Source organism: Sceloporus occidentalis, unplaced genomic scaffold, assembly GCF_023333645.1.
Source record: "Sceloporus occidentalis isolate IW3139 unplaced genomic scaffold, rSceOcc1.0.p SCAF_161, whole genome shotgun sequence".
Classification (NCBI taxonomy): Eukaryota; Metazoa; Chordata; class Lepidosauria; order Squamata; family Phrynosomatidae; genus Sceloporus; species Sceloporus occidentalis.
Genome location: NW_028317141.1, coordinates 1729220 through 1755000, shown reverse-complemented (window position 1 = coordinate 1755000; position 25781 = coordinate 1729220). Strand labels below are relative to the sequence as shown.

At 46.6% G+C, this 25781-nt stretch overlaps 4 protein-coding genes across 4 annotated transcripts; 2 read left to right on the top strand and 2 right to left on the bottom strand.

Annotated features, from left to right (window-relative positions):
* Window positions 1-13092: 13092 nt before the first annotated feature.
* Window positions 13093-13485, bottom strand: LOC149279765 (histone H2A type 2-B). Its single transcript, XM_089500940.1, has one exon. The coding sequence runs from the start codon at window positions 13483-13485 to the stop codon at window positions 13093-13095; it is 393 nt and encodes a 130-aa protein (XP_089357066.1).
* A 350-nt stretch (window positions 13486-13835) lies between these two features.
* Window positions 13836-14216, top strand: LOC149279764 (histone H2B 1.1-like). The gene has a single exon (XM_089500939.1). It carries the CDS (start codon window positions 13836-13838, stop codon window positions 14214-14216), a length of 381 nt encoding a protein of 126 aa, XP_089357065.1.
* A 1984-nt stretch (window positions 14217-16200) lies between these two features.
* Window positions 16201-16668, top strand: LOC149279763 (histone H3-like). The gene has a single exon (XM_089500938.1). The coding sequence runs from the start codon at window positions 16201-16203 to the stop codon at window positions 16666-16668; it is 468 nt and encodes a 155-aa protein (XP_089357064.1).
* A 425-nt stretch (window positions 16669-17093) lies between these two features.
* LOC149279762 (histone H1-like) lies at window positions 17094-17723 on the bottom strand. Its single transcript, XM_089500988.1, has one exon. The coding sequence runs from the start codon at window positions 17721-17723 to the stop codon at window positions 17094-17096; it is 630 nt and encodes a 209-aa protein (XP_089357114.1).
* Between the last annotated feature and the right edge of the window lie 8058 nt (window positions 17724-25781).

Genomic DNA, 25781 nt, shown 5'->3' with positions numbered 1-25781 from the left:
GCCTCGGCGTCTGACGCCGTCAGAGTGGCCTCGGCGTCTGACGCGGTCAGAGTGGCATCGTCATCAGACTGAGTGAGGCAGTCATGAGCCTCCTCAGCGCTGAAGACATGTTGCGCCATTGTACCTACCTGGCCAATTTCTAAAACACTACACTATCCCCAATATATAATGTGGTTTTGCACTAAGCACTGCAGCTCTGCAAAACGAACTCTCTCTGTCTCTATCTCTCTCTCTCTCTCTCTCCCCCAGTGTCGCACATCCGGCAGTAATGTCACTGACCTGGATGTGGTTCAGTCCCCCAAGGCTAATGACACACCAAGTTGTTACAGGGGATCGGGCTGCAGGGGGGGGTCCAGGCTGTCAAACGACAGCCTGTTCTCCCGTGCAGCGGCAGGGATGTGTTCCTGACGCTGCACGAAAGGCTAGACGTCCCGGTACGTCTATAGGGGATTGAAGGGGTTAAGAGGAGCTGGAGGCCAAACAAACAATATTTACAATCAAGGTGTAATTTGTGCTGCAACTGAAAACATTTCCTTTTGCAAAGTATAGAGATGGGGGTAATTGTCGGGTAATCTTGTGTAGGGTTTTCATATTTCGTGTCTTTTTCCGTGTTTAATTCAAGGTAAAGATGGATGCTGTTGTTCACGAGACCTGCTCAAGAGGGTGAGTGTGCGCCGAGTGTATTTTACGCGTCCCTTACTGTCCCCAGATACTTAAGCCGTGTAAATCATTAAATAGTGCCTGTTTTGACACATAATACTTAAGGTGCTTTAAGACAGCAAATGCATTTTTTGTTTTTGTATTTCGACATCTGGTCATTCTGTGCTAAGAGGATTATGGTTGAGAACAAAAAGGTTTTGGGAATTTGGAAACTATAGGGAAACTAAAATATATCTATTGACTTGAACAAACAAAAACCCCTTAACAACCACTGACGGGCCAGGCATGTCATGCACATACGGTCAGTTAAGGACCAACGACGCAAAAAACAAAACAAGTTTCCAAGAGGGTCTGTCCAGACCCTCCTGGGAACTCTGGCTCCCCTTGCAGGTTGACAACAGGTACTTCGTTCAACCATGCAAGTCAATGGAGCCCAGCTTTCTAATCTCAGTGTGCCTGGCCCGTCACTCAGATGGTGATAAAAACCTCAAAACCAAAACGTTTGGTGCCCAGAGACGTCTATACCGTGCCTGGAAACTGAATGTTTGTTTCCCCGAATGCTTTGAAGAAAAAAAGAAAGCCCCCTTTCACAGACAATCATAGGTATATGCTGCTTTTTGGGGGGCATTATCACGGAACTAATTGTTAGCTGCGTCCTTCTGTCTTCGTCTTCTTTACAGGTAGAAAAGTTGGAGGAAAAACTTCGCCTTTTACTTAATGTGGAACACGTTTAACGATCACAGGGTGACGATCTGTTTCCTAAAGCTCCAGAGACCACCAGTTCACCAGGAGCAAGTTGCCGGTGTCCATGTAGTAGTTCTAGACTGCAGCGGACTGCATCCGAAATCCGAGTTCTAGTGATGTCAAGCGAGGAGCGGGGGAGATGAAAAGAAATCTCTGAGCAGAATGTTATGATTGTATTCACAGTTCACTAATGTCAGGATAGGAGTAAAATACTCCGAGGTGGTGTGTAAATCCTCATGTTTATTTGCAGCGAGTTTAGGAATGTTTAGTGTTTTAATTAACCAATCTGAGGACTTTCTGTTTAAAAAAAAAAAAAAGTTGAGTCAACGCAGCGACCTTTGTGTAAGATTTCTTTTTGTTTCCTTGATTGGCTTTGTGTGAATTATGAGCAACACCTAAAGATGTAGGCTGTTGAATCACTTGTATGTAAATTGACGCTACACACTCACACACACAAATTGTTTGCTTTATTTGTTTCCCCTATAGCAGGGGTGTCCAACCTGCGGCCCTCCTGCTGCAGGACTACATCTCCCATAATGCTCTTTCAGCTAACAGGCTGGCTGAGGAGTATGGGAGATGTAGTCCTGCAGAAGCAGGAGGGCCGCAGGTTGGACACCCCTGCCCTATAAGCTTGAAATGGGCATGCTCAGAACTAGGGCTGCAACTAACGATTATTTTAATAATCGATTAGTTGGCCGATTATTTTTTCGATTAATCGGATAAAAAAAAATATGCAAAAAAAATTTTTTTGTTTATTTAAAATTTAATGAACTGGATGTTAAAAAACAACTTAAAATTTACATTAACATTCTTTTGTTATGATGTAATAAAAAAACAATATGTTCAAAGTACAAAAACCCAAACACAATATTTATGAAACAAAATAACCCCAAACATTCTGAAAAGAGGTGGACTATTACTGTTCAAGAAACTTTGCCCCAGCCCTGGCACTTTGCACCCAGCACTTTGCCCCAGCCCTGGCACTTTGCACCCGGCACTTTGCACCCAGCCCTGGCACTTTGCACCCAGCACTTTGCCCCAGCCCTGGCACTTTGCACCCAGCACTTTGCACCCAGCCCTGGCACTTTGCACCCAGAACTTTGCACCCAGCCCTGGCACTTTGCACCCAGCCCTGGCACTTTGCACCCAGCCCTGGCACTTTGCACTCAGCACTTTGCCCCAGCCCTGGCACTTTGCACCCAGAACTTTGCACCCAGCCCTGGCACTTTGCACCCAGCCCTGGCACTTTGCACCCAGCCCTGGCACTTTGCACCCAGCACTCAGCACTTTGCCCCAGCCCTGGCACTTTGCACCCAGAACTTTGCACCCAGCCCTGGCACTTTGCACCCAGCCCTGGCACTTTGCACCCAGCACTTTGCACTGTGCCCCTGCACCCAGTCTCCAACTCTGCCCTGCACCCAGCCCTGCCCCCACATTCTGCCCTGCCCCCACACTCACACCCTGCACCCACTCTGCCCTGCACCCAGTCTCCAACTCTGCCCTGCACCCAGTCTCCAACTCTGCCCTGCACCCCCACCCCCACTCTGCCCTGCACCCAGTCTCCTGCCCTGCCCCCCCCACCCCCACTCTGCCCTGCATCCCCTGAAACCCCACCCCCACCCCCGCGAACCGCTCTGTGCGAATGGAGCCACTCGCACAGAGCGAACCGCTCTGTGCGAACGGAGCCACACGCAACAAAAAGAAGGCGGAGAGTGCAGCGGAAGCGGGGAACGCTCGCGGAGGTAAGTAAAAGGAGCCGAGTGCTCCAACAACTAATCGATCACTCGATTAATCGATAACGGAAATCGTCGACAACGATTTCCGTTATCGATTATTATCGATTTTATCGATTCGTTGTTTCAGCCCTACTCAGAACTACATGCAGAAAATGAAACTGTAAATGTACCCTTAAAAAAAAAAATTCACCGTCTATTACAAAAAAAACATGCATTGCAGGCATTGCTCCCCTATAGTCCTTTGCCCTGGGTAATCCACAGTAGAGTTGTGGCTTTGGCCCCGTTGGCCACCTTGTATTGTCAAATGCGCAGGAGGTTAGTGCTAGGGTCTAAGCAAGGGTACCTTTAAAGCACAGTAGGGAGGTTTTCTCTCCGCTGCTGTACTTGTAAGAAACTTTGTTTCCGCTAATTGGAGAAAAAGAAGTATGTGAACCCTGGCTGGATTTCGATGAAGACGCTGTCTGTATTGTTTCAGAAATAGCTTTGGCTTCTCTTGAAGGAGCAGCTTCAAGCTTTTAGGTTCCGTTTTGCTTTTCTTGAGCCAACGCTTGCCCTCTGAAATTCATTCATTGCTGCTAGATCGATATCGACTCTTTGCTCCAGGCTTGCAAACAGCAGAGAAGATCTTGGTGAACAGATTGGTTAGGTGTGCTGATGGACGTCCACTAGATATACCGTATTTGCTCGATTATAAGACGACCCCCCAAAATCTAAATATTAATTTAGGAAAAAAACAAAAAGCCTGAATATAAGACTATCCTATAGAAAAAAAATAGTAAATATTCATGCATGTAAACAATTTTGCATATCTAATAAAAGCTATGATTGAGAAAAATATAGAGTATTTGCTCGATTATAAGACGAGGTTTTTTTCAGAGCAAACGCTCTGAAAAATACCCCTCGTCTTATAATCAGACCTCAAATAGGTCTGACTATGAGACGACTAAGATCCAGATCCCCCGCAGCTGCAGGGGACCTGGATCCTCCTGTCTCCCCCGCCCGCCCGCCCCACTTACCGGTACTTCTGAGTCCCCGGTGTGTAGCTGGGGCAGCGTGTAGATGTCTACGCGATTCGTGTAGACAACTAACGCTGCATCAGGAAGGAGGTGTGGCTAGCAGCGGGGGTTGTCTGTGTCCATCGCGCAGACCTTCCCCGGCTGTCAGAGATCAGAGTTCCCCGCACCGGAACCTCCCTATATGCCACTCTTCCCCATAATATGCCTTTTAACCCATTTCTGGAGGCAGAGTGGCACATAGGGGGTCAAAAGGCATATCATGGGGCACAGTGGCATTTAGAGGGTTAAAAGGCATATCATGGGGCACAGTGGCATATAGGGGGTATAAGGCATTTCTGGGGCAGATGTGCATAACTGGGGGGCAGGTTGGAAAATAGAAGGAAATAAAACCAAAATATTTTTCTCAATCATAGCTTTTATTAAAAAAAAATAGTTTAGATGAATTAACATTTACTGGTAAAACTTTTTTCCTATAGGGTCGTCTTATATTCAGGCTTTTTCTTTTTTTTTTCCTAAATTAATATTCAGATTTGGGGGGTCGTCTTATAATCGGTGTCGTCTTATAATTTCCTTTTATTTGTGAACCTGCCCCCCCAGTTATGCATATCTGCCCCCAGGGTTGCCACTCTGCCCCCAGAAATGCCTTATACCCCCTATTCGCCACTCTGCCCCATGATGTGCCTTTTAACCCTCTGTATGCCAGAGTGGCATATAGGGGGTTAAAAGGTATATCATGGGGCAGAATGGCATATAGGGGGTTAAAAGGCATTTCTGGAGGTATATGTATATATATCTGCTAACAGCAATCACTCTCCTATCAAGCCAAGGCAGCCAGTACATGCTGGAACCTGGGGATGATAGGAGTGTGAGTACAGCCTCCCAATGCCATGCTATCACACACACTCATTCACAAACATTTAAATACTCATTCATTCCATTAATCACACATACTTGCTCAAAAACCCTCCCCCATCCCCTTACCTGAACTGCAGATCTCTCACTCGAAGACTTCTGCAGGGGCCCGGCTGTGCGAGCAACTTCTCTGGCCCCGCCCCCAGAGGAAGGAGGGGGAGGCAGAGTTATGCAACACTCTGCTAGCTTCCTGTTCTCCTGCTGCTAGAAGGAGAGACGCTGCTCGCGACCAAAGCCCCGGTAAGCAGCCTGGCAACCTAATCGAGGTCTGATTAGAAGACGACCTCGATTATAAGACGAGGGGTATTTTTCAGAGCATTTGCTCTGAAAAAAACCTCGTCTTATAATCAAGCAAATACGGTACGTATAAAACAAGGTGTGTTCATAACCATAGCAGTTGGCAGCCGATAAAAAAAAAATGGTACCACTGGATAAATGGAAGGATACTTAAAACCTTAAATCAGTCCTTGGGCTAAGGATCTAAGAGGTCTATAATGAAGTCAGGTTTTATGTTGAATGAGACTAATAGAAAGAAGAGGAGTGTCGGCTCCGCTTTACCATGACATGAACAATTCCCAAATGTTATATCGTGGGTATCATGAAACTGGGAAATCAATTGAGGTCCCAGCTTTCACGTGGCCACCACACTAAATATTGAAGCTGTGCTTTCCTTCAGTGCGTCTTGAGCTGCGGGAAGCGATCGTGAGCTTCTCCCAGGGCCTCTGCGCTCCTGCAGACGGATCACAGGTACTGCGGTCAGCAATGGAGCCCTGTACATATAATTTAAAAAAAAACAAACAATGTAAAACACCTTGTACCCCTCCTGCTAGAGGTATACTTTAAAAAAAAAACCCAAAAAACTTTATTCTCCCCAAAGTAAAAAAATGTGTACAATTTTAATCACTTGTACATAATTGCCATTTAGGAAAAAAAAAATCCTGAAACAAAATATCACTTGTGTGGATTCAGTGAATGAGAAGAAAATTACAGCTAAACCAAAACTGGAGAAATGTTAAAAACGCCATTGTCACAAAGGGGTTTACATGGAACAAGGACAAATAACTAAAAATGTCACTACACACAGAAACACTATACACTGATGAGCCGTAACATTATGGCCACGGACGACGGTCGCGTGAAGGGAATGGCACTGATAATCTTGTTATTGCGGCACCTGTTGGGGGATAAGTTAGGCACCAAGTGACCATCTCATCCTCGAAGTTGATGCGTTAGAAGCAGGAAGTGTAAGGATCTCAGCGACTTTGACAAAGCCCAGTTTGTGATGGCGAGACGACTGGGTCAGCGCATCTCCAAAACGGCAGCTCTTGTGGGGTAAGCCCAGTCTGCAGTGGTCACTACCAAAAGAGGTCCAAGGAAAGAAGAGCGGTGAACCGGCGACAGTGATGGGCAGCCAAGGCTCAATGAACGTGGAGGGCCAAGGCTGGCCCATGTGATTAAACCTAACGGACGAGCTATTGTAGCTCAAGTTCCTGAAAAAGCTAATACTGGTTCTGACACCACAGGACTCCTTTAGAGGTCTAGTGGCGTCCATGCATCGACGGGTCAGGGCTGTTCTGGCTGCAAAAGGGAGACCTACACAATATAAGGCAGGTGGTCATAATGTTATGGCCGATTGGTAACCATGATGTGAAAAGAAATTACACCAAAGCACACGTCTTGTTTTGGAATACCCAGATTACCTTCAGCGTATCGTATACTGTTTCGGATAAAGGAAGGAGACCCTAAAACCGAAAACTGTTTTTATTTCAACTTCCTCATCAGTAATTATTGGTGGGACAATGTAAATGAGGTTTAGGGTGCTGTAACGGATCAAGAAGGGGAAAGTTGTGGGAAGCGGCAAGAACGATTTTAATGTGATGTACGAGCAGCAAAATGCATCTGGAGACCACGTAATGATTTAGGAAGGCCCTTTACCCCATCTAAGGTTAGCAAGGTCAGTGTTCAGATGGATTGGGAGAATATGGGCATAATGGTAAATCATGTGACTTGCTGTCATGTGATTGGCTGATGAGCCATTTGTGTTAACAAGCAATTGAACAGGTGTACCTAAAAAATATACACACACACGCACACCTTCATATGATCGCTAGCCTTAAATAAAATGCATTTTTTGTGCGTGGTCATGTTTTTAAAGTCAATGCCAACATTTCATAACTTCTGCCAGGGTATGTAAATATATATATATACACACATATACATACACACACACGCAGCTGTAAAACCATCACACTTTTATATGTTGACACACCATTCCAATTTCAAATTTTTTTTATTCATTTTCTGCAATAACGAATAACGGATTTACATGGATAAAGCCTAACATATGTTAGACATACATTAACATGTCACACATAACAGAACACATATCAATTGTATATTCATCATCTGCTGAAGCATTCTGCGAAGGTCCAACATCTTTAAATGCTTGCATGAGAACCGATACATATATCATGTAAAAAATTTTACATGCTATTATTTGTAAGAAACACAAAAGGCATGAAAATGTAGAAAAGAAAAAAAAAAAACTTAATTACACCAATGTTTCCGGTATAAAATAAGTCAAGCCAAACCGGGGATGTACAAAAGAACATTTTGTTTTTGCACCAAAAAAATTAAAATTTTCTTTATATTATATATATATATATATATATATATATATATATATATATATATATATATAAGCCATATTAAATCTTATGACTCCTTTCTGAATATACCCTAAGTACTGTTTGGTTGCATTCCATGATAAAATATATCCAATAGGCTTGGAAAAATAAAACTTTTTTTTTTTTTTTTTTATACACCGCACAATACAAGTGACTAAATACTCACCACCTTGCTTATTTTTACACATTTTTATATTCGGTATACTACTAAATGGGTAAAATCCCAGTAAAACTTAGTCTGCGAAAATTCTGCTACATGTCAGAAACTCAATGTAACGCTACAATGATAAAACTCTAAAAATATACAAAAAACAAACATTTTTAATTAATTTGGCAAATATTGGCAAACCTCTTTTCTCACAAAGACAGTTTCCCCTTTCAAAAAAAGTAGTATGAATGGGTATGAGGAAAGTTGACAAAAGCATTTGGCATGACATATTCTCGGTTTTGAGAATAAATCCCGATATTTCCAGGCATCCATGGAAAGTGTACGCTGTAGTTAGGCTTGATGGGAAGTACCGGTATTCGTTTTCACTGGGAAGCCTGGATAGCTGAAAGAAGAAGTTTTAAGAGTTTCAGTTTGTCCAAGACTACATTTCCTGGCCAGCTTTAATACTTGCAAGAGATGTAAATACGCTCTGCAAATGCTATTTTAATAAAATAGTAAAGAAATTATAAAAAATGTTATTTAAAAGCATAAGCAGAAACTGATCATTTTTGATTTACAGTAAAGTTATCGTTAGGATTTCTTGCAGTTTCCGGTGGTCTGGCTATTCTTGCTACAGCCAATCATTGGCAGTAAAGCATTCCCACTAGGGCTGCAACAACTAATCGCTAATAATCGCTAATAAAAATCATTGCCAATGAATTTCATTATCGATTAGTTGAATCTATTTTTATCGATTATAAAATGAGGGTTTTTTTCAGAGCAAATGCTCTCTAAAATACCCCTCGTTTTATAAACCAATAATCATCATTCAATGTAATTTACAGCAGTTACTACTTCCCAGGCCCTCCCTGAAGTAACTCTGATGGTTGGTCCCGCCCCCTTTTCGCCCAGGCCCTCCCTGAAGTCACGCTGATGGTTGACCCCGCCCCCTTTTCTCCCAGGCCCTCCCTGAAGTCACTCTGATGGTTGGCCCCGCCCCCTTTTCTCCCAGGCCCTCCCTGTCACATGGCTCAGACATCTAACCGAGTATAAAAATAATATTAGGGGCGGTGAAGGTTAATGGGGTGTTTAGGGTTAATTTAGGGGCAGTTACGGTTAATATGGTGTTAAGGATTAATTGAGTCTGTGCTGTGAACGAGTCTATGAATCTATAAGGGCATTATGGCATATCTGGGGGGTATAAGGCATATGTGGGGAGGGCAGTGTGGCATATGTTGGGAGGGAGGAGTGGCATATCTAGGAGACAGTGTGGCAAGCCTGGGCTCAAATGTGCATAACTCGGGGGGCTGGTTGGGAAATAAAAACAAGAAATGCATTTTTATCATAGTTTTTTTATTCTGCAGTTTGTGTTTAATATCCTGTTATTTTAAATAAATGGAAAATTTACATTTATTTTTTTTAATCCAACAAAAAAATAAATCGGCCAACTAATTGATTATGAAAATAATCGTTAGTTGCAGCCCTAATTCCCACTGAAACCTGCAATTTCTGAACAGATACACCCCCATCCATAGCACTGGCCAAGCCAGCACTGGCCTTGAACTCAGCATATCCTGTGAAGGAATATTTGTCCGCAGGGCCGGCCCTACAATGGAGCCGACTGGGGCAATTGCCCCAGGCGGCACTTCAGAAGGGGCGGCACTTTGCCGCCCCAAGCATTTTTTTTTTGTTTTTTTGGAAGCGGAGGAGAGAGAGAGGGGCACCGAGTGGTTTTCGCTTACCCGCTCGGCGCCCCTCTCTCTCTCCTCTGCGGCGAGTTTCCCTGTTCGGTCTCGGTGCCGGCTTGTAATGCAGAGCTCCGGAAGTGACGTGAATTTCCGGCGCTCCGCATTACAAGCCGGCACCGTGGCAGCACAGGGAGACTCGCCGCAGGACTGTTTAAGGGTAAGTACCGGTGGGGGGGTAGATAATGCCGCCCCCCCGGCGTCGGCGGGGGGCGGCATTTTAAACTTCGCCCCAGGCGGCGTTAAGTCTTCGGCCGGCCCTGTTTGTACGGCTGAATGACGCATGCACACAAAATAGCCGGGGGAGGGAATCTCTAGGATCTCGCAATTAATTTGCAAGAAGGATATCACAAAAAAAACTAAAAGTGCCATGTAGTTATCATATGCATTACAATGATTTTAGCTGAAGTATCCTGCTAAACAAAGCCTAAAAGGCAGTAAATACAATGAGAATAATGCATGGTGCAGTTGCCACACTTCTGCTGCGCGGTCACAGAACGTTCTATGAGCTCGAAGTACCCCCAGCCACATCGGGAAAGCAGGGACAGAGGTAAGTCCAGGACTCAGGACGTACGTCTTCATTCCAAAAACGACATCCTGCTTCCTGTCCCGTTGCCCCCTTGTCCTTTGCTATGACGACATTCACTGAACCACTCCATTAGTTGCTATGGACATTTTTTTTTTTTTAATCTCTGCGTGAGTATTACTACTATTTATGTATAAACCAAGTGGGCACTTCAGGCTGCATTAATATACAGGGTTTTTGTAAGTAAACTTACTGGGTTTCCCAAAACAACTGGGTGATCCGGTAAGTGTTTTGGTTTCTGTCTGGATACCGACAGGCTAGAGAGGTTGACCAGAAGATCTCTGGAATACGTAATTCTATCTGCACTCGGTGAGGAAAAGAAAAAGCATAATAAGAAAACGACATTTAGCTGATGAAATATCCTGGGTTAAACATCATAAACAATACAGCTTGATTTGTTGAATCTATTGAAAAGTCATTTAACTTAGCAAAAAGTACTAAAATAACAATATGACTAATGGGCGCATTACACTCGGTGTCAGCAGATACATTTAATTGACAAAACAGGGTGAATGTAACAATTTAAATGGGGGCTGAAAAAACCCAGACTTCTAAAATGCTACAATCCGATGACACCAATCATCTAACTGCATATATCGCTTCCTGGCTCCTACACTCTAAATGCATTTACAGCTCTGAGCTACTGCAAAAGGAGAGCAATCTTCTAGTCAATGGTACTAAGCGCCGACTATCTCCGTTGGCTCCAACTACCTAAAAAAAAAAAAATGGAGCTAGCACTTACTATTTACCACACTTTAAATACCCTGTAGTGTCTAGTTTTTAAAACTGGTTTGATGAGATAAATTGAATTGGCCGAGTTCAAGGATATCCCAAATAAGACATGGGGGCAGGATAACCAGATGGTAAAGTTCTAACTTGAAGAATGCAAACCTCCCAAATGTGGCATTTGAGACCCAAAACACTACTTGTACTTATTGCCCAATAACTTGCAAAAAACCACTTGGTAGCAGTTTTGTTTTTCCCCATTAGCTTTTGTAGATGAGTAAGAGATTTTTTTCTTTTCACATTTTCAGCATATTTTTTTAGAATAATTAAAGCCCTTCTTGTTCTGAAAGAAAAAAAACCCAACATATAACTTGTGTGGGTTCACTAAACAAGACAGAAGAAATTTACAGCTAAACACGAGCACCAAAAAAGTGTTAACAGCCTGGGTCACAAAGGGTACAAAAATAAACAGCCTGCTCCTTAAGGAGTTAACTAAATAGGAGAGAATGATTACATCACTTCTCACAATAGGTATTTGTTTGGAATACTTAACAGATCTGTGACGGGACCGGCCTGTACCCCGACTGGGTACTCCAGCCAAACGTTGCTTCCTTTGCCCCATGGCCACCAGAGATTCACTGTCTGTGGCTAGCCAAAACTGAGCTACACAGTGGGGCTATCGTCCTGAAAAGGACAATACGCGATGATAGCCGAGAACACAGCTCTTCAGGAACCTCGGCCGCACTGTAGTATACGGAAGTATAGCAATACAGCGCTCCACCGCCCTGATAAGGGCAGCACCGAGGCTTACCTCAATAACAAGACAGAACTCGTAGTGAGGTAAAACAGGAACTCTCTTTATTTGGGAACACAGGGGTATTTAAGCAGTACAAGGGATTGAATTACATCCAATAGACACACAAGGGCATTACATCCAATAGACACACAAGGGAATTGCATCCTGCCCTCCTTTGCATATGACTGAGTATTACCACTCAGCCCAGTGGGGGGTCTCTACTGTAGTCTGTGTAAGGGGGGAGGGGGCAGGACATGTGGCACCTGGACAGGGTAGCAAGCAAGGGGAACAAAATCACACACCATAATTACATATACTGGGAAACGCAGGTATCACAAACAATAACTATTACAGACGGTACCGATTAACCCGGGGCCGTCACAAGATCCACTTTAAGACGATTTACCTTTTTCCTTCTGAGGTGTCGGTCTTTAAATCGATAGGGAGCCGAACATTCTTTGAACGTATCATGTATGTTGTCAGCTGAGCTCCGCTAAAGGAAATATCAGATGACGTGTAACAGGTGAGAACATAATATTGGGAACATCATAACGGCACAATTACTTGAGAAGTGTTAATGCCGTATTTGCTCGATTATAAGACGACCCCCCAAAAGCTGAATATTAATTTAGGGGGGGGGGGGGGGGGACCTGAATATAAGACGACCTAAAGAAAAAAAGTTTTACCAGTGAAAGTTAATTCATGTAAACTATTTATTTATTTTTAAACAAAAGCTATGATTGAGAAAAATATTTTGTTTTTATTGCCTTGTATTTTCCAACCTGCCCCCCCCCCCCAGTTATGCACATCTGCCCCAGAAATGCCTTATACCCCCTATATGCCACTGTGCCCCATCATATGCCTTTTGACCCCCCCCCATGTGCCACTCTGCCTCCAGAAACGCCTTATACCCCTATATGCCACTCTGGCATTTAGGGGGTTAAAGGGCATATTATGGGGCAGAGTGGCATGTAGGGAGGTATAAGGAATTTCAGGAGGCAGATTGGCATAGAGGGTTAAAAAGCATTTCTGGAGGCAGAATGGCATTAAGGGGGTTAAAAGCGATTTCATAGAGCACTCTGCCTACAGAAACGCCTTATGCAAAGGGGGGGGGTAGGGTGCATGATGTAGCCTGTATGAATGGTGTTTAGCCCACGTGAATCTCAACAACTAAACATCGGGCTGAAAAACTGCAGTGGAAAGCAGTTGCCTTTAAAGACGTTTGCAGCAAGTTTATAGCAAGGGAAGATATAGCTTGTTCCAGAGATTATGGGTGGCTCTGAAAAGAGCCTTTGGTGGTGTTGGCTAATTGCCCTGCAGTTACCGATTACTGCACTCACTTGCTCTTGGCAGGTTTGTGGCTCTCTGTCTTCTTGGGCAAGAGGACCGCCTGGATGTTGGGTAGAACACCTCCCTGAGCAATGGTGACCCCTCCGAGCAGCTTATTGAGCTCCTCGTCGTTACGAACAGCGAGCTGCAGGTGGCGAGGAATGATACGGGTCTTTTTGTTGTCGCGTGCAGCGTTACCAGCCAACTCCAGTATCTCAGCAGTCAGATACTCCAACACCGCTGCCAGATACACGGGTGCGCCGGCGCCTACTCTCTCAGCATAATTACCCTTGCGAAGAAGCCTATGCACACGGCCGACAGGGAACTGCAGACCAGCACGGGAAGAACGTGTCTTCGCCTTAGCGCGTACCTTTCCACCTTGTTTTCCTCTGCCAGACATGCTTTCGCTCAACAACCGGCTAATCGATCAGTTAACTGTGAAGTTCCTTACGAAAAGAGGCCGCTCACTTACCCTGCTATTTGTAGCTTCCCCCCGTGACGCTCATCGTCGCTGATTGGTTCCTTTTCAAAACAGCCAATCGGGTGGAAATAGTCTGAGACACCAATCGGTGTAGGCACTGCGGTTCATGGGCGGCCGCATCTTCTCACGTGACAACCTCATCGAATCGGACGCGAGACAGCAGAACGGCCTTATTTGCATGCGGTGCCTATAAAGGGAAGGGCCCGGCGCAGTAATTTCAGTGTTAATCACGTTCTCTTGAATTGCGTGCTGAAAGGAAAGCAGACGCGATGCCTGATCCAGCGAAATCTGCGCCTGCGCCAAAAAAAGGCTCTAAGAAAGCTGTTACGAAGACCCAGAAAAAAGATGGGAAGAAGCGCAAGAAGAGCAGAAAGGAAAGTTATGCGATTTATGTCTACAAGGTATTGAAGCAGGTGCATCCCGACACTGGCATTTCCTCCAAGGCCATGGGCATCATGAACTCGTTTGTCAATGACATCTTTGAGCGCATTGCCGGGGAAGCTTCACGCCTAGCCCATTACAACAAGCGTTCCACTATCACTTCTCGGGAGATTCAGACTGCTGTACGCCTCCTCCTTCCTGGAGAGCTGGCCAAGCACGCTGTGTCAGAGGGCACCAAGGCTGTTACCAAGTACACCAGCGCCAAGTAAAGTTCTCGTTCTCTCACTTTTTAAACAAAGGCTCTTTTGAGAGCCACCCACATCGTCCATCTCAGAGCTGTGTAACTGATCTAGCGCTTTTGTCGGGGACATGCTAGCTCTGGGAAGAGCATTGAAATGTGCTTCTCACTCCTCCAGGTTAGCTGGGGTATCCAGACTGCTTGGGAAGAGAAGCCCAAGGCGAAGGGGCTCCTGTGACGGCACCGACCTGTACTCTGACTGGGTATTCCAGCTAATCGCTGATTTCTCCTGCTGGGATGCCGGAGATTAACCCCTACACCGCCAGACAGAACCAGCGTTGCAGAGAGAAGGGGCTTCTTTACCACTGTGGCTAACCGAAGCTGAGCTACATCGTGGGTCTGTTGTCCTGAAAAGGACAATGCGTGAGGACACAGCTCTTCAGGAACCTCGGTGGCGCTGTAGTATACGGGCTTTCCCAAATAATACATAACTCGGTAGTGTCGTGGGCAGGACATGTGGCACACGGACAGGATAACACATGAGCGGACTACAAAGGCATAATAAAATTCACCCACATACCGGGACATACAGAATACAGATAACTACCACAGACGGCACCTATTAAACCTGAGCCGTCCCGGCCTCCATTCAAGCGAGCCCCGCGCAAGCCCTTTGGTGGACACCAGCTGCCAATCCCAGCACATGTTCTGCAAACGGGCCCAACTCCCAGCACTCCGATCCTGCCAGCAGCTCAATCTATAGCCAGACCCAGCCACTGTGCAGCTGGTTATTTCAAGGTGTGCATAGAAAAGCACGGGCAGACAAGGGAACAACATGATCATAGCCTAAGAGAGGGTGTGGGTGGCTCTGAAAAGAGCCGTTGGGTGTTTCTGGGTCACGAGTCAACAAGCTTAACCTCCGAAACCGTACAGAGTACGGCCTTGGCGTTTCAAGGCATACACCACGTCCATAGCGGTAACGGTTTTCCTCTTGGCATGCTCAGTATAAGTGACTGCGTCACGAATCACGTTCTCCAAAAACACTTTGAGCACACCGCGAGTCTCCTCATAGATCAGCCCAGAGATACGCTTTACGCCTCCTCTGCGAGCCAAACGGCGGATAGCAGGCTTGGTGATACCCTGAATGTTATCCCGAAGCACCTTCCTGTGCCTCTTTGCGCCACCTTTCCCGAGTCCCTTACCTCCTTTGCCACGGCCAGACATGCTATAGCTTAAATCACGAGTTCCACAGCACAATACTCGCTGACGGCCAGCCCGCTTTCTTTTATACGTACTTGACGGACCTGATAGGGAACCGCACCATGATGCCTCAAGGGGGCGTTGCTATTTGAATATATGCTTCACGTTGGTTGGCTGGAGAAGCTTCCAAGCGTGCCTCAGACACCGATTGGCTATTTAGGAATATCAAAGGAAACCGGATATGAAGAATTCAAACCAACCTCCTTTGCGCCACTCTCTACACCAAGCCCGCATCTGCTTTCAAAGATGCCTAGCCTTTATTAATCAAACCTCTCTACTGCATCAAGTACCTTAAGCTTCTGCCTCCCTCACCTCCACGTGATCGCTTTCGACGATCCCTCATTTACCACTAGGTGGCAGCATATCGCTGTAAATAAACGCCAAACGGCCAAGATAAAGGCGGGCTTTTAGCTTTCGCCGTATCGCTGTTAACGGTCAGCCAGTACACAGGTTTACTAGGTAGGAGGCTGACCAAAAGAGAGGAGAAGAAATAAATAAAAAAGAACCGCAGCTAACGAATAAATGACCGATTCGAGCATTTAATTTAAATAAATTAAAAAAAGATAACGCTCCACACCGAAGTCTCTTGATCAAAAGCTGGCTTTTTCAAACCATCGTCCTAGCCTATGAAAAAGCGGGGCGTGATTAAGCGTATCCAATCACATTTACCGCTACTCTATAAAGGGGTTGAGTTGGCCACAGAATCGCTACAGTTACGTTGTATCCGTCGGTGAATCGTATCCGCACGCAGCAGCATGGCTCGCACCAAGCAGACAGCCCGTAAGTCCACCGGAGGAAAAGCTCCCCGGAAGCAGCTGGCGACCAAAGCTGCGAGGAAAAGCGCTCCAGCTACTGGGGGCGTGAAGAAACCACATCGCTACCGCCCGGGCACCGTAGCTCTTAGGGAAATCCGCCGTTACCAGAAGTCTACGGAGTTGCTTATTCGAAAGCTGCCTTTCCAGCGGCTGGTCCGTGAGATTGCTCAAGACTTCAAAACCGATCTACGTTTCCAGAGTTCTGCTGTCATGGCTCTCCAGGAAGCCAGCGAGGCTTACCTGGTGGGGCTTTTCGAAGACACCAACTTGTGCGCTATTCACGCTAAGCGGGTTACTATCATGCCAAAAGACATTCAGCTGGCTCGCAGGATCAGAGGTGAACGTGCCGAAGTAAACGCTGTGTGGGCGAACGCGATCTCCCCACAGCCCCCACAAAGGCTCTTTTAAGAGCCACCACATTGTCACTCAAACGAGCTTGTGGTTTGTGTTTCCCTTCGCATGCACGAAATTAACCCTGTTGTTCGCGCCCAAGCTTGAAACGTCTCACACAATTATCCCACTACCGAACGAGCCGTTGAGCGGCCGAGTCCCCGGCTGGGCATAACGAGTAACGGCAAAGCACAATCTTTAAGCCCGCCTCTTATCTCTATTCTGTTACGGACAGAGCTCCGAGCGAGAGCGCTGGCCGAATGTGTCATTCTACGCACAAGTACGGGGCTAGGCTTTCAGCGGGAGGCCCACATAGCCGCGGCCGGGTGATTAAACGCTTTTTTCCTTTTTCGGAGGATATAATGGTTCTGAAAAGAACCTTTTGTGAAGAACTAAGTGGGAAAGCACACACCAGAGGCGCTCCAAAACCCATGCCTCCCTCCTCATTTTTTCGGGGCTGCCTTTTTAGCCGTGGGCTTTGCGGGGCTTTTGCCTGCCTTGGGCTTTGCGGGGCTTTTGACTGCCTTGGGCTTTGTGACCTTCTTAGCTGGGCTTTTGCCAGCTTTCTTCGCCTTAACAACCTTCGGCTTCTTGGGACTCTTGGCAGCGGCCGACGGTTTCTTGATCTTTTTCGGGCTTTTCTTCACTCCTGCAGGGGCTTTCTTGGGCGACTTCTTAGAGGCTACTTTTTTAGGCTTTACGGGAGTTTCCTTCTTCTTTGATGTCTTCTCTTTGCTCTCTAGCTGCTTCTTGTTCAGCTTGAAAGAGCCAGAGGCACCGCTTCCTCTCAGCTGGATCAGGGTCTCTTTAGACACCAGACCCTTGAGAGCGAGCTTCAGGCGGCTGTTATTCTTTTCTACGTCGTAGCCGCCAGAAGCGAGTGCTTTTTTAAGAGCTGCGAGAGACACTCCGCTGCGCTCCTTGGACGCAGAGACTGCTTTCACAATCAGTTCGGAGACACTGGGACCGGACTTCACAGGACGGCTTTTTGCAGCTGCCGGCTTCTTCGGCTGTTTCTTCTTGGCAGAGGTTTCTGCCGGCGGAGGCGCCGGGGAAGGAGCTGTCTCGGCCATCTGAATGCTCGGATCGCGCCACGGAAGACTTGCAATCGCACGTAAACACGGGGTTAAACCGCCAGAAGTTTGGCTTTTATAGACGAGCTGCCGCACATTCATTGGTTCATGAGCGGTAGCCTGCGAGTCTATGATTGGACGCCGTTTCTGAAACCTCCCCATGCTGCAGGGGCATCGCTGGATTTGCATTCAGGGGAAGAGGGGGGGTGGAAAGGAAAATATACTTACCGTTTGCGCGTAAACGTCTCATCACACTTCTAATTCAAAGCAGTTGAATTTCCTACACCGAGCAGCCCCCACCCCCCCCGAAAAAAATCAAAAACTGCCAGGGAACAGCACCCAAGGTGTGAAATAATAAATAAATAAAATAATGAATACAGATAATTAATAAAATAAATTATTTAATTTCACCTATTAAATATTAATTTACCCTTAAACTTAATCTATAAATTTATATAACCCAATTATTATTATATTAAGAATAGCCTAATATTTATACATTAAAGAATAACATAAAAAATTATGAATATTTTTAACTAATAATAATCAAATAATTTAAAATAAATTGCATTTCTACTGCTAGTGCCTGGCTGCCTGCCGGTCTTAGGACTTGTAGTTGACAGGAGTTTACTTAGGGGTTATTTATTATTAACGTATTATATTATTTATTTATTATTCAAAATAATAAAAGTAATTATTAAGATTAGGTTTTGTCTTATCAGGACGTTTTATGTGCGAGAGTGTGTTTGTGTGTATTAGCGCGTGAGCATACGTCAGTGAGGAAAGGGTTATGCGTGAGAATGTGTTTGTGTGCATGCACCACTGCGTATTAATGATGTCTATACTATTTCTTTAACGTGAGTGCGTGTGTATAGAACTAGAAAGGGAAAATAACAGGAAAGATCCTTGTGAATTGTGTGTGTGTGTGTGTGTGTGACCTCCGTAAAACACAGCTTTACATCTATGATCATATAGACTGACCTCTGTATAATAACACACAGCCTGACTTCTATACAAAACCCCCTGACCTCTGTATAAAACCACACACCATGACCTCTGTATAGTAACAAACAGACTGACATGACTATACGTTAATATTGGGGGCCCAGAGCAGCAGACTAGCGTGCCCCCCTCCCCCTGCCCTGTAATCAGCCCTTCGAAGCCTGTATTTTTGTGACAGGGGGAGCCGGCACCAGACTTACTTAAGAGGGCGCGGCTTCAAATTCAGCAGCCGGCACCAATACGGAGACAGGGGAGGGACTATCTAGCCGTCTACTGCCTCTCTCATTCTCCTAGCCCCTCCCCCGAGTGTCTGTTTGGATTAACCCTTCCTTTCTTGTGTCTTCTGGAGATCCCAGATCTGCTCAAGGCAAGAAAAAGTTGGAGGAGGGAGAGAGCGGATGGACGTGAAATTACATTTTTAATATATTTTTTAAATAACATTTTAAATGGATTCCTGCCTTGAATAGGGAGCCGAGTCCCGCTCCTTAGGTATTTAGTTTCTTGTTGTTCTTGTTGAGTACTTTGATGGTTTGGGCAGCAGTCCCGGTGTTCTTGTTGCGGTTTGGCAGCAGTCCCGGTGTTCTTGTTGCGGTTTGGCAGCAGTCCCGGGGTATTGATTGGTTGCGGTTTGGCAGCTGTCCAGGCGTTCATTGACTTGGTGTTGTGATAAATGAATGCCGGCGAGGAGAGGGAGCCGAACGTTCCTTTAATTGTCACGTAACAGGAGGGGACGCTTCTCCGTGCGGATTGAGAAAGCTCACACAGCTCCCTGACTGCGACTCGGATGATTGACTGCCACGCGGGGGCCACTCTCCCACAGCTTCCTGACGGCCACTCGGCCCCCCCCCTCTCCAGAAGGCCACTCGGGGGCCCCCCTCCAGAAGGCCACTCGGGAGCCCCCACCCACAGCTTCCAGACTGCCATTTGGGGGCCAACATCCCAATTATTCCAGGGGGCCACCCGGGGGCCCCCTCCAAACGGCCAATGGGGGGACCCCCTCAAACTGCTTCCGGACTGCCACTCGGGGCCCCCCTCCTAAGGATTCCAGACTGCCACTTGGGGCCCCCCCTCCCACAGCTTCCGGACTGCCACTTGGGGGCCCCTTCCCACCGCTTCCTGGCCTCATAATGTGTATTTATACCAGCAATGTATTATATATATAAATAAAGTTAGTTCCATTTATATGTGATGGCTCAGAGTAGTAGTATTGTTCGACAACTAAATAATGGATAATAAATTACACTGACATACTATATACGGTGCTGCAGAGTATGTTAATGTATTCTGTTACAGTATTATATAATTGTGGCATATTTGTTACATTGTTCATTCTATTTGATAATGTCATATATATATATTCATTGTCGCTTCCCAATGTTATTTCTTTGATTTACTGTAAAAGTTATGCCATAGTTAGTACAGGCAGACAGATGCCCAGACTCTTCTTTAATTCTGTGATCAGGCCCCAGTTACCCCTGCATTCCTGTGAAAATATGTTGTCGTTCCATGTCAGTAATGTCACAGAGCTGGCTAGTACGACCGACTACCTCCGCTGACTTGTGCTCCCTTAGCCTTGGACAACACTCCCTTCCCAGATTCCCCAGTCACTAGCAGTGTAGGGTATATAAAAATGAAGAACACTTTATTTTTTACACACATGGCTAGATATAGCCAGCAAAGCGAACATTAACATAAACAGTCAGGTATTGGATTACAACGGCTACAGAACCGGCCCCCTTAATCTGGGTAATTTGGACTCCCAGGGGCAATAGGGCCATTAAAGTGATTAACAATACAATGGGGTCCCCACCTCCACTATATATTACTGGCCAACATTTCCAGGGAAAAGAATGGTTTGGCCGGTGTCAGACAATTCTTGCGTGAAAAGAGTTAAAATGCTAGCGTGTTAAATGTCCATGGGTTTTCTAGTGTTTTTTTTAAAATGTATGATTTGATGGGTAAATTGAATTGGCCGGGTTCAACAATGTCCCAAATAACACGGGGGGGCAGTGACCACACGTCACATTTCCAATTTGAAAAATGCACACCTCTCAAATGTGGCCTTTTAACCCCCCAGACGAGGACAACAGTCCCACTCGCCAGGGCAGGGAGGCAGGGTCCATAATCTGTGGGTAGCAGGCCTGCGTTCGGTCCTCTCCAGGGGCCCCAGTGATGGACCCTTCCGTCACACACTCCATCACACTGTTGAGGTGTAAATATACTAAGTATGCACTGAGTTCAGACTTTGGAAACTGAGAAACAATTTCTTTTTAGTGCCTGGATTAACTAGCAAATCCGGCAGCACTGAAATCTGGTACAGAAAAAGATAGTAAATATTTTAGTTATCCCACCGCTGCCACCACATATGTCACGGTCAGGACTACTTGCCAAGCTGTGACGGTGTGGAGGGTGTGGGCATGAACAGAGCCGGCCTTAGGTGTTCCGGCGCCCTGTGCAAATTACTCCTCTGGTGCCCCCCCTCTGCCCCTTCAAACTACCCCCCCCCTCTGCCCCTTCAAACTACCCCCCTCTGCCCCTTCAAACTACCCCCCCCTGTCCCTTCAAACTACCCCCAACTCTGCCCCTTCAAACTACCCCCCCCTCTGCCCCTTCAAACTACCCCCCTCTGCCCCTTCAAACTACCCCCCCTCTGCTCCTTCAAAAACTACCCCTTCAAACTACCCCCCCTGCCCCTTCCTTCAAACTATCCCCCCCGCTCTCCCTACTTCTCCTTATCCTAACTTACCTTGAGGAGTCCTGCCGGCATTTCATAGTGAGCGCCGGAATAGTCCGGCGCTCAACATGAGATGCCGGCACCGCAACGGAGTCACGGAGAGTAAGGGGCGTCGAGTGGTTGCTGAGAACCTCACGAGCAACCGCTCGGCGCCCCTGCCCGGGACATAAATGAAAACATTGTTGGTTTTTTTAACTTTATTTAACATCCTCCATGTTAAATAAAGTAAAAAAAAACTTAATTTAACATGGAGGATGTTAAATAAAGTTAAAAAAAACAACAACAAAAAAAAACAACTATGTTTTCATTTAGGTGCAGAGGGGGCGGCAGCGGACCCCGCGGCGGCATCGGAGGAGGACCCCGTGGCGGCGTAGGAGGACTCCGCGGCGCCCCCTGGCATCAGTTATACCAAATGAACCCCCAAATCCTGCCTTTATCCCCTCAGGTAGTCTGCCACCACTCACGATTTTGATACCGGATTTGTGAGAAATCCGAACTAGAACATTTATCTCTCTATATATACCGTATTTGCTCGATTATAAGACGAGGTTTTTTTCCAGAGCAAATGCTCTGAAAAATACCCCTCGTCTTATAATCAGGGTCGTCTTATAATCAGACCTCAAATAGGTCTGATTATGAGACTAAGATCCAGATCCCCCGCAGCGATGCAGAGGACCTGGATCCTCCTGTGTTAATCCCCCCCCCCCCAATTTACCGGTGCTTCTGAGTCCCCGGTGCTTAGTCCGGGCTGCGTGTAGAGCTCTACGCGATACAATCGCGTAGAGCTCTACACGCTTCCCGGACTAAGCACTGGGGACCCAGATGCAGGGGACCTGGATCCTCCTGTGTTAACCCCCGACCCAATTTACCGGTGCATCTGAGTCCCCGGTGCTTAGTCCGGGCTGCGTGTAGAGCTCTACGCGATTGTATCGTGTAGAGCTCTACGCTCTACACGATACAATCGCGTAGAGCTCTAAACGCTGCCCGGACTAAGCACCGGGGACTCAGAAGCACCGGGAAGTTGGAGGGGGGGGCATAACACAGGAGGATGCAGGGGACCTGCATCCTCCTGTGTTATGCCCCCTCCAACGTACCGGTGCTTCTGAGTCCCCGGTGCTTAGAGCTCTACGCGATTCGCGTGGAGCTCTACATGCTGCCCGGACTAAGCACCTGGGGCTCAGATGCAGGGGACCTGGACCCTCCTGTGTTATGCGCCCCCCCCCCAACTCAGAAGCACCGGTAAGTTTGGAGGAGGGAGGGGGAGTGTTAAATGTGGGTTTGAGGCATTTCTGGAGGCAGAGTGCTCTGTGAAATGCCTTTTAACCCCTTTAATGCCACTCTGCCTCCTGAAATGCCTTAAACCTCCCTATATGCCACTCTTCCCCATAATATGCCTTTTAACCCTCTAAGTGCCAGAGTGGCATATAGGGTTAAAAGGCATATCATGGGGCACAGTGGCATATAGGGTTAAAAGGCATATTATGGGGCACTGTGGCATTTAGAGGGTTAAAAGGCATATCATGGGGCACAGTGGCATATAGGGGGTATAAGGCACTTCTGGGGCAGATGTGCATAACTGGGGGACAGGTTGGAAAATAGAAGGAAATAAAACCAAAAATATTTTTCTCAAGCATAGCTTTTATTAAAAAAAGTGTTTAAATGAATTAACATTTACTGGTAAAACTTTTTTCCTATAGGGTCGTCTTATATTCAGGCTTTTTCTTTTTTTCCTAAATTAATATTAAGATTTGGGGGGTCGTCTTATAATCGAGCAAATACGGTATATCAACCCACCACGTATTTGCCCGAATACAGGCCGCACCCCCCCCCTTTAAGTCTTTAAAGTGGGGGTGCGGCCTATATTCGGGGTCTAGCGCCCGACGCCCGGGACATACGTCCCGTTATGATACAGATCCCCCGCAGCGGTGCTGGGGACCTGCATCCTACTCTCTGATACGCTCAGACAGCCTCCCCTGCCGGAGGTTGTTTATGCTCGCGTCGCCGCAGCCGGTGAACATCTGTGTGATGTACGTTAACAATCTTCCTTTCCGGTACTTCCCGCGGCGGAGGGGGTAGAGTGGCAGCAAATCTCGGGAAGGGGGGGATAGAGTGGCAGCATATCTCGGGGGTGGCAGAATTTTTTTTCTTTAAAAAAGCACCAAATTTTTAGGGTGCGAACAATACGGTATATATCCTCTAGAACTTAATAACAATACGGTAACGTGTTATCCTCTCTTAGAGTTTGTGGATATCTATACTAGAGCCAGAGCCAGAGCTGGCCTTAGGTGTTCTGGCGCCCTGTGCGGACTACTCCTCTGACGGCCCCCCATCCCCAAAAAAGAAAGGAAACTCCCCTTTCTCACTATCTATCCCCTCTCCCCCTTTATCACTATCTACCACCTCTGCCCCATCTCACTATCAACCACCTCTGCCCCTTCTCACTATCTACCACCTCTGCCCCTTCTCACGGCCTCCACCCCGACCCATCTCACTGCCTTCCCCTCCCCTCCTCACTACTTCTCATTATCCTTACTTACCTTGTTGAGTCCTGCGGTGGGAGCGGGAGGCGTCCATCTGCCGTGGTGCATGCGTCACAGCTGAGCGCTAGAATATGACATCATATTTTGGTGCTCAGCATGAAACGCCGGCACCGGACGGAGTCACGGAGAATGAGGGGCACCGAGCGGTTGCTGAAAACTTCACGAGCGACACTCGGCGCCCCTGCCCAGGACTTAAATTAAAACATTGGGGAGGTTTTTTGTTGTTAAATATGTTAAATAAAGTTAAAAACTGTTTTTAACATGGAGGATGTTAAATAAAGTTAAAAAAAAACAAACAAACTAAAAAAACAATGGTTTAATTTAAGTCCCGGCCACACAGGTCGTACACCCCTAAGGCCGGCCCTGACTAGAGCCCAAAGACAGACTTGGATTATGAATATTTTAATAACAAAAAGACAAAGATTACACAGTGCCACAATTACAAAAAAACAAGACGTACAAAACAAAAACAAAATGGCAAACAGTTCTTAAAACGATGGGACTTAAACACAGGACCCTCACTCACGGGTTTCTTCAATAAGCCAGCCTGTGGGTACTCGTTAAGTCCAGATGGTTTCTTACGATGTTGTTCCGATCAGAGTTTATCGTGAAGTTCTGCTTTCAGGTCGCTGCATTGCCCCTAAATCAGATTCTGTTTCAAGAAAACATCCCTCTGACCACATGGCCAATTAGATGACACCTTTTCCAAGAATTGGTTCCCATCTTTGATGTGCCAATAAGTTATGGTGGGGTAAAGGTGATGGAAAACCCCTCCACTTAAGATAGGAATGGAATTCCTACGACTAAGGATCCTTATCAGTTAGGCCATGAATCACCACAGGGGTCCTGGGAAGATGTTAATCCTTCAGGATCACCGGTGTTTTCGGGGGTGATCCTGAAGGAGCGGCGGCGATCCCCGGGTGCCGATAGCTCGGGGTCCTGAGTATATCCTGTCCAAAAGGTTAGGCGATCGGTCGAAGGGACCCCGAGCGGCAGCAGTTCAAAGTTTCCGTGACGGACCGTGAGATACCCCACGGGTGGTGGGGGCACGGACCAGGGGTGGTTCGGGGAAGAGGCCTCCTATAGATTACCGGCTGCTGGGGCTGCCAGGAGAGCAGAGATCAGCCGGCGTGGTAACCGAGGTTGGTAACTTGTTTCTGGCTCTTCATCAAGGTATCAGCTACATCTTTAGAGAGACCTTGTGACGGAACGTCCTGTGCCCCAGACTGGACACATCCGCCAGCCAGCTCCTTCCCTCTCCCAGTCAGCGGACACGCTGTGGCTGTCCGAAGAAAGCAGTCACAGACCAGCACTTCCCTCAATCATGAGACAGGACTTCATGCTTTGAGGTTAAAACAGAACTCTCCTTTTATTACACACAGAATTTATATACAATCTCAATTCAATGAGCACCGAACCCAACCCCCAATCCCATCAGCCATATCCCATCACAAATCCCATCAGCCACATACCATCACAAATCCCATCAGTTTCCAGGGGATTTATCGGGTGAGGAGATTAAGAGATACAATGGGTTTCCCCCACCTGTGTTATCCCCCCTGTAGTGCGGGTGCCGCCTGGGCAGACAGGGCTGTGCTGGCTGATTAAGAGCCCCAGACGGATTACAGGATCGTCTCTTTGAAGGTTGGAGCTGCAGCTACATTCAAACAGGTTACAAATAAATATAATAATAATAACTAGACTTGGGCACCAGGGGGCTCTTCGTGTTCGTCTTCGTGCTCGTCTTCGGCAAAAAAAAAAACTTCGTATTCGCCTGGTCCT

Excerpts from the sequence above, each read along its gene's own strand:
- LOC149279763 (XM_089500938.1), top strand. The coding sequence starts at position 16,201 with ATGGCTCGCACCAAGCAGACAGCCCGTAAGTCCACCGGAGGAAAAGCT.
- LOC149279764 (XM_089500939.1), top strand. The coding sequence starts at position 13,836 with ATGCCTGATCCAGCGAAATCTGCGCCTGCGCCAAAAAAAGGCTCTAAG.
- LOC149279762 (XM_089500988.1), bottom strand. The coding sequence starts at position 17,723 with ATGGCCGAGACAGCTCCTTCCCCGGCGCCTCCGCCGGCAGAAACCTCT.
- LOC149279765 (XM_089500940.1), bottom strand. The coding sequence starts at position 13,485 with ATGTCTGGCAGAGGAAAACAAGGTGGAAAGGTACGCGCTAAGGCGAAG.